The sequence below is a fragment of the Phragmites australis genome, chromosome 12, assembly GCF_958298935.1.
Source record: "Phragmites australis chromosome 12, lpPhrAust1.1, whole genome shotgun sequence".
NCBI classification, from domain to species: Eukaryota; Viridiplantae; Streptophyta; class Magnoliopsida; order Poales; family Poaceae; genus Phragmites; species Phragmites australis.
In genome coordinates, this window is record NC_084932.1 from 7407223 (window position 1) to 7415276 (window position 8054).

The following is an 8054-nucleotide window of genomic DNA, read 5'->3' on the forward strand; positions in this document are numbered from 1 at the left end:
TATTCCTGCCTTGGGCAAAAACATTATCTCTTCTTCATGTTTGGAAGAAGACGGTTATGAATTCATAATAAAGAACAAGTGTTGTTCGATATTTTTGAATGGTATGCTCTAAGGTAATTGTCCATTAGTAAATGGATTATATATATTGGATCTTGAGGATATAACTATCTATAACATTGATACAAAGAAGCCTCGGCTTAATGATTTGAATCCCACTTTTGTTTGGCATTGTCGATTAGGTCATATAAATGAGAAGCGTATGCAGAAGCTCCATAAAGATGGTCTTCTACATTCATTTGATTTCGAATCATTTGATACATGCGAGTCTTGTTTACTTGGCAAGATGACTAAGACGCCTTTCACTGGTCGAAGTGAGAGGACAAATGAATTATTGGCCCTAGTACATACAGATGTATGTGGACCGATGAGTTCTACAGCTAGAGGTGGTTTTCAGTATTTCATTACTTTCACCGATGACTTTAGTAGATATGGTTACATCTACCTAATGAGGCACAAGTCTGAATCCTTTGAAAAGTTCAAGGAGTTCCAGAATGAAGTACAAAATCATATAGGCAAGACAATTAAATTTCTGCGATCAGATCGTGGAGGTGAATATTTGAGCCATGAATTTGGTGATCATCTAAGGCAATGTGGAATCGTTCCACAATTGACTCCACCGGGTACGCCACAATGGAATGGGGTGTCCGAGCGGAGGAACCGAACTCTGTTAGACATGGTCCGGTCGATGATGAGCCAATCTGATCTTCCATTGTCCTTCTGGGGATACGCTCTAGAAACTGCTGCTTTCACGTTAAACAGGGTTCCATCTAAGGCTGTAGAGAGGACACCATATGAGATATGGACCGGGAAGCGTCCCGGATTGTCTTTCCTTAAGATATGGGGTTGTGAGGCTTATGTAAAACGTTTGTCGTCTGATAAGCTCACTCCCAAATCTGATAAATGCTTCTTTGTGGGGTATCCTAGGGAAACCAAAGGATATTATTTCTATAACCGGGAAGAAGGCAAAGTGTTTGTCGACCGCAATGGTGTCTTTCTTGAGAAAGAGTTTCTCGCGAAGAGAGTTAGTGGGAGCACGGTGCAACTCGAAGAAATTCGGGAACCACTTGAAAGTGTTTCAACTCCTATTGAACCACAACTCGGTATGCAAGATGTTGCAGAACCTGTTGTCGAGACACCAGCCCCACGTCGGTCGGAAAGGTTCAGTCGTGCACCCGAGCGGTTTATGTTCCTAACCACGGGGCAGCGCGACATATTATTGTTGGACAATGATGAACCTAAGACTTACTCGGAAGCAATGGTGGGACCAGACTCCGAAAAATGGCTTGGAGCCATGAGATCCGAGTTAGAATCCATGAGAGAAAACCAAGTTTGGAACTTGGTCGATCCACCTGATGGTGTGAAAACTATCGAGTGTAAATGGGTTTTTAAGAAAAAGATAGACGTTGATGGAAATGTTCACATCTATAAGGCACGATTGGTGGCGAAAGGTTTCAGGCAAATTCAAGGTGTTGATTATGATGAAACGTTTTCGCCCGTCGCAATGCTAAAGTCTATTCGGATTCTCCTAGCAATTGCTGCATATTTTGACTATGAGATATGGCAAATGGATGTCAAAACGGCTTTCCTTAATGGAAACCTAAGTGAGGATGTGTACATGACACAGCCTGAAGGTTTTGTCAATCCGAAAAATGCTGGGAAGATTTGCAAGCTGCAAAAGTCCATCTATGGACTAAAGCAAGCTTCTCGGAGTTGGAATCTTCGTTTTGATGAAGTGATCAAAGGGTTTGGTTTCATCAAGAATGAAGAAGAGCCTTGTGTTTACAAAAGGACTAGTGGGAGCGCACTTGTGTTTCTGGTCTTATATGTGGATGACATATTATTGATCGGAAATAATATTTCAATGCTCGATGCTGTCAAATCTTCATTGCAAAAGAGTTTTTCAATGAAAGATTTAGGAGAGGCAGCATACATATTGGGCATAAAGATCTATAGAGAAAGGTCGAAAAGACTAATCGGATTAAGCCAGAGCACGTACATTGATAAGGTATTGAATCGGTTCAATATGCAAGATTCCAAGAAAGGTTTCTTGCCAATGTCACATGGCATCACTCTCAGCAAGAATCAATGTCCTAAGACATCTGATGAGCTCGAGAGGATGAGTGCGATCCCGTATGCTTCTGCTATCGGGTCTATCATGTATGCTATGTTTTGTACACGCCCAGATGTCTCCTATGCTCTAAGTGTTACGAGCAGATATCAATCGAACCCAGGTGAATGTCACTGGGCTATAGTAAAGAGTATCCTCAAGTACATGAGAAGAACTAAGGATATGTTCCTAGTCTATGGAGGTGAGGAGGAGCTCGTTGTAAATGGTTACACCGATGCTAGCTTCCAAACCGACAAGGACGACTCGAGATCGCAGTCTGGTTTTGTGTTTTGCCTTAATGGAGGTGCGGTGAGTTGGAAGAGTTCCAAGCAAGAAACGGTTGCTGATTCCACAACGGAGGCCGAGTATATCGCAGCTTCGGAAGCTGCAAAAGAGGCTGTTTGGATCAGAAAATTTGTTTCTGAGTTGGGTGTGGTCCCTAGTGCGTCCAGTCCAATGGACCTCTATTGTGACAATAGTGGTGCCATTGCACAAGCCAAGGAGCCTAGGTTGCACCAGAAGTCCAAGCACATACTTCGGCGCTATCACCTCATTCGAGAGATTATTGATAGAGGTGATGTAAAGATATGCAAGGTGCACACGGATTCGAATATTGCTGATCCGTTGACGAAGCCTCTCCCACAGCCCAAGCATGAGGCACACTTGAGCTCTATGGGTATTAGATACTTGCGGGATAGACTCTAGTGCATGTGAGAGAATGTGTTCTGTCTATGCTAATGTACTTTTGGATAATTGTTATCTGGTTCCATGAATAATTATCATTTACATTGATCAGCAAGTATGTGACTTGTTTGTGAAACTCTTTATTTTTATGATGTTATTCTAAATAGTCCCTAATCTCATATCATTGTGTGGGACAATAATGATTTATAGATTAGCACATTTGACTGAATGATGATCATGTTTCACGGATCATAGATATGGAGATATCAATCAGTAATGTGGACACATGTTAGAGAACATGATGTTGGATAGACCCACCCTGAGATACTGCTGGGATTGTTATTTTTAATGTGCCATCAGTTGTTATCTCAAATGGTGTACCTACAGAATCCTTTGACCTGAGATCATCATTGATTCCAGAATGTGTAGTAACACACTTAGGGGCTTCCAAACGCTATTCCGTAACTGGGTAGTTATAAAGGTTGCTTTCGGGTATGTTATGAAACATGTCGTAGGATGTGAGTGATCAAGATGGAATTTACCCCTCCTAAATAACAGGAGAGATATCTCTGGGCCCCTCGAGGTAGTTGGATTGGAAAGTGCATGGCCATGCCAATGTGATTAAAGAGTTAATCATGGTGAATCCACTATTTGATCGAGTGAATGGTCGAGCTATCACAAGGGTGGCACGAATCTCGCCTTGAGCTTGACTGGTATCGTGTGGTAAAGGGATTGGTGCATGAGTATATCAAGGTTCAGCCGATATGATCTTTGTGTGCATTCGGGAGTCAATATGTCCTGCTAGGTACCGCTATTGACTTGCAATTCGGAAAAAGGTTTCCGGATAGCGGCCGTTTACACATGAACCTAACGGGTCACACACTTAAGGGGATGGAATATAAAACTTGTACTAACTCTAGTGCAAGTGGGAGATTGTTGGTGATATGCCCTAGAGGCGATTGAGTTTGCGGATTGGATTTGCTAATGGGCTTTAATATTGATTAAAGGACCATTAGGGTTTAGAGTCATAATGGGCTTTAATGTTGATTAAAGGCCCATTAGCGTGCTCTATATAAGAATAGGCAGGGGCCAAGGCGCATAGAGTTTTTCAGAAACCCTAGCCGCCTCCTATTCCCGAACTCCCTTCGAAACCCTAGCCGGGCGCGCGGTGCTAGCACACCGGCGCACGGCGATTCCATCCTTGTACGTGTGGATACCGTAGAGGCGCTGCTACTATTGCAGTGCTGATCTACTCGGGACGTACTCGCGAGTACTCGGAAGGTGCTCGGGACGTGCTCGGGACGAGGTTGACGATCGACTACTTGACGCGCACGACGTTGGATTGGTCTGCTCCAACTCTTCTTCCGCTGCACTGCTCGTCAAGTGGTAACGATTCATGATCCCCTACTCGCATGGCTTCCTAGTTGAACGCGGTAGAGAAAATTTATTTTGTGCTAGCGTAGCCTACCCGCAACCCTTCAACAACTACGACCCATCACTAATTACTAATATTAGTGATGGGTATCATAACGACCTGTCACTAATGAGTAGGCTACATTTAGTGATGTGTGCCCCATATATCCGTCACTAATGACTAAATTATTAGTGACAGACTTTAATGTGACCCGTCGCTAATATGTGATATCTTTAGTGACGGGTCGTTCGCTCGCTGTCACTAATGAACCCTCATTTGTGACGGGTCGTGACTGCATCCTGGCCCTAGCCACACATTAGTGACAGGTCATCACTGAACTCGTCACTAATAGTGCATTACTGACGCATACTGAGAAGCCATCACTAATGACGTATCTCCTTTGATGGTTTCTTACATAGTGACAGTAAGAAGGCTTTGCATAAGTTGAGAGATTGTGCGGCTTGCTACGTGTGAACTGCCTTTACATAGCATAAGGGGGCTGGTCTGAGTGGTAATTTTTTTGGATTTTTCCAGTCCTAAAAAACTCGATTCAAGGACCAACTATAACTGATGGTTGGTGTTATGAACCAGCAGTGAACCAGTATTGATAGTTGCACTATCATTACTAATTTGTGCAGTGATGATTCAAAAACCAGTAATGATGCTAGTTATGAACAGGTAATGGAGGTGTTTTATATGGTAGTGGGTACACACCCTCATTCTTCTTCTCCTTTTTGTTATTTACCTCCACCATTCTCCATTCCCCCATTGTCCATGATTTAGCAGCCAATCAACCTAGTAGCTTTGTTTTACTAATGTAGATTACGCGCACAACCTACACTCAGAATTGGTGATGCATTATGCGTAATATTTAAATGATGATGGAGAAGGAAGTCAAGAAGGATGTGGGAGATCACAAGAAACATCAAGCAATTATAGTTTTGTTTGGCAAGACTCCAGCTCCCATCTTCACGTCAAATTTTGAGTTTGTAGCCTAAGATAAGATGATTTAAGTCTTTATTTTTAAACTTAAATAAAAACAAAGTGGCTCACCTAAACACCCTCGGTGTACCCACAGCTCCAGCTTAATAAATTTATAGAACTAAGAATAACCAACTTTAAGAATTTGTGGATCTAATGCTCTACCAAACAGATCATATATGTCACCTTTGCATTCATTTTTTGTACTAGCAACTTTGGTACCCACTATTGACATGATACCAAGTTCGCATGGATCTTTAAAAGCTACTTTCACCAAAGGATGTGTAGCCTTTAATTGCTAGTGCACCTTCACAATCAAAATCAATTGAGCCTGACATGAGCTCTTCGTCTAACTATGATACTACCTCAGAGGGTCGGAGAAGAAGTCCTGCGATAATGATATGCGGGATGATTGAGATTGGTTTGGCCGAAGAGTCAGACTCTGAATCACTTCAAATATGCTAAATAATTCAAAAATCATTGCATTTAAGATGCCAAGTGCTGCCAACAAGTTTGTGATTAAAAATCCAAGAACGAATTGTAAGAGCACTAAATTTTACAGCACAAAGAGTTAACACACACAACTATATCGGCTTAAATATATAACATACAAATCACATTTGTTTATTACTTTGTATGTTCTATTGAAATGTTGATTGTATCCTCCACTACACGAAATAAACAAAAGACGAAGCAACAAAAGAAAACTAAAACAACCAATCCACGGTAGCTAGTACACACACAAAACCGATTGCGAGCATCTCATTCGATCAAGTTTCATCTCAAGCGTTTCTTTTTCAAGACTACTTTGATGTAGGATAAGGTATTCGGGTAAACACATAACAAATAAAGGTTGTATAGTTAAGATGTACTTTCACAAGTGGGTCACTGCAAGCAATATTTTTCTTGGGCGTCAAAGAGACATTGGAGCGTCGTCTGCAATAGGTATGAATGGAAACAACACCGTGTTCTCTCGAAATAAGGTAGCACCCTATTGGAAACCATCTTCTATTTGTCCCCAATTGAACAAAATGACGAAACAATCATGAAGAACAAGCACAAGGGTGTCTCATATTTGTATGGGCGATGCTATACGTACGACCGACCGGTACGCCTGTCGGAAGGACCGGTCGTACGTAAAGCTCTTCCGGTCGTACGTAAAGCATTTCCGTATTTGTATTCCTCCTCAGACATACTCGTTTTGACTACCTTTACGCATTCGGTATCCAACAGACTAGTATTCCTCAGATTTAATAGGTTCCCAAAGTATTCATCCCGTATCCAAACGAGACGTGTAAATAGTTAAACTAATTCATTTTAATGAGCTCTACGTATCTACAGTCTTCGATCATTCATCAGAGTTCATCTGAGTTCCGGTTCAAAAAGCCAACTTTTTCGACCTCTCTTTAGTCTTCCCTGTCAACATTTAGTTTTACTTAAATTTCGGGGTATTACCTACACATTAGCATAAACGACAAAGGATGGCTCGAAAAGAATTATTAACGATAGAACAATTATCAATGCTAAGCTGAAGAAGAAAGCATCTGTTGAGACGCCGCTTTCTCCTTTCTTCCCTGGGATTTTGTCCCGCGTCCATGCAGTCTACAATGGGCGACGTGGGCGTGTGAGCACCAAGTGAAACTGGCCGACATCCGCAAATTTGTGATTTCGTGCCGACATCCGCATACGTACGTCAAGCAAAGCAAACGTTTATTTGAGCAACAAGCTGCAAAAGTTGTATTCTTACATACTAGGACACAAAGCACGCAGCAAGTAGCAACGTGTTTATTCCAAAGTCCTTCGAGGACGGAGAATTAGGCACCGTCCGATCAAAGATCAGTGGTTTGCAATGATCTGCTGCCCCTGAGTTTCGTACTTGAAGCCGTAGCTGCTCCGCTTGGAGCTGTCCGCCGACCAGATGAAGAGCCCAGGCAGCTTGTTCTGCCGCTGCAGCTCCTTGGCCGCACTGATGCCGAGGTCCGGCGAGATCAAGCCGGTCGTGTTGCCGGTCATGAAGCTGGCGAGGACCTTGCCGCCGGGGTAGTTCGCCGCCTGCTTGTCGTAGAACTGGATGTACAGGGGGACGTCGGTGTTGGCGCCGTAGCCGTAGAACTGGAAGTTGACGTAGTCGATCACGCCAGAGTATTTGCTCCACAGCGGCTGGTAGTACCTCTGCACCACGTCGTCCTGAAATGGCGCGATGGAGGTGGCGATGTTCGGCATCCTTGCCTTGAGCTGCGTCAGGAGGCGGCCGATGCACTCGACGAACGTGTCCACGTCGGCGCCGTCGGCGAAGTGCTCGTAGTCGACGTCCACACCGTCGAGCCCGTACGTGTTGATGATGCGCGTGAGCGACGTCACGGCGTTGGCCACCCACGAGTCGATGGACTGGGGCGTGAAGACGGCCTTGACGATGTCCTGCACGCTGTCGCCGCCAAGCCCCGCCATGACGGCGACGTTCGGGTGCGCTCTCTTGATGGCGGCCACGGCAGCTGGGGACAGGTTGCCCGTGTCCCAGAACGGGCTGAACACGCCGTTGGTGGGGACCGGCGTGGGCTGCTGGTTCACCGGCGTGTAGTCGATGGCGAAGGCGAGGATGAAGTGGAAGCTGAGCATGGCGTTGATGGGCACGTCGGAGAACTGGACGCCGGTGAACTGCGCGCCGATGTACTCCCGGAACAGGTAGCCGTTCGTCATGGCTGATCCAGATGACTTATGATCGATCGTGTCTCGAAGCAACTAAGCAGTGCCGTGCACACATCAATGGAGGAGGCAAGGGAGCATATTTATAGGCGTCGTGTTTGCTTC

At 44.4% G+C, this 8054-nt stretch overlaps 1 protein-coding gene across 1 annotated transcript; it reads right to left on the minus strand.

The window, feature by feature from the left end:
- Positions 1-6835: 6835 nt before the first annotated feature.
- On the minus strand, positions 6836-8054 carry LOC133886119 (chitinase 2-like). The gene has a single exon (XM_062325849.1). The coding sequence runs from the start codon at positions 7941-7943 to the stop codon at positions 7083-7085; it is 861 nt and encodes a 286-aa protein (XP_062181833.1). The 5' UTR covers positions 7944-8054; the 3' UTR covers positions 6836-7082.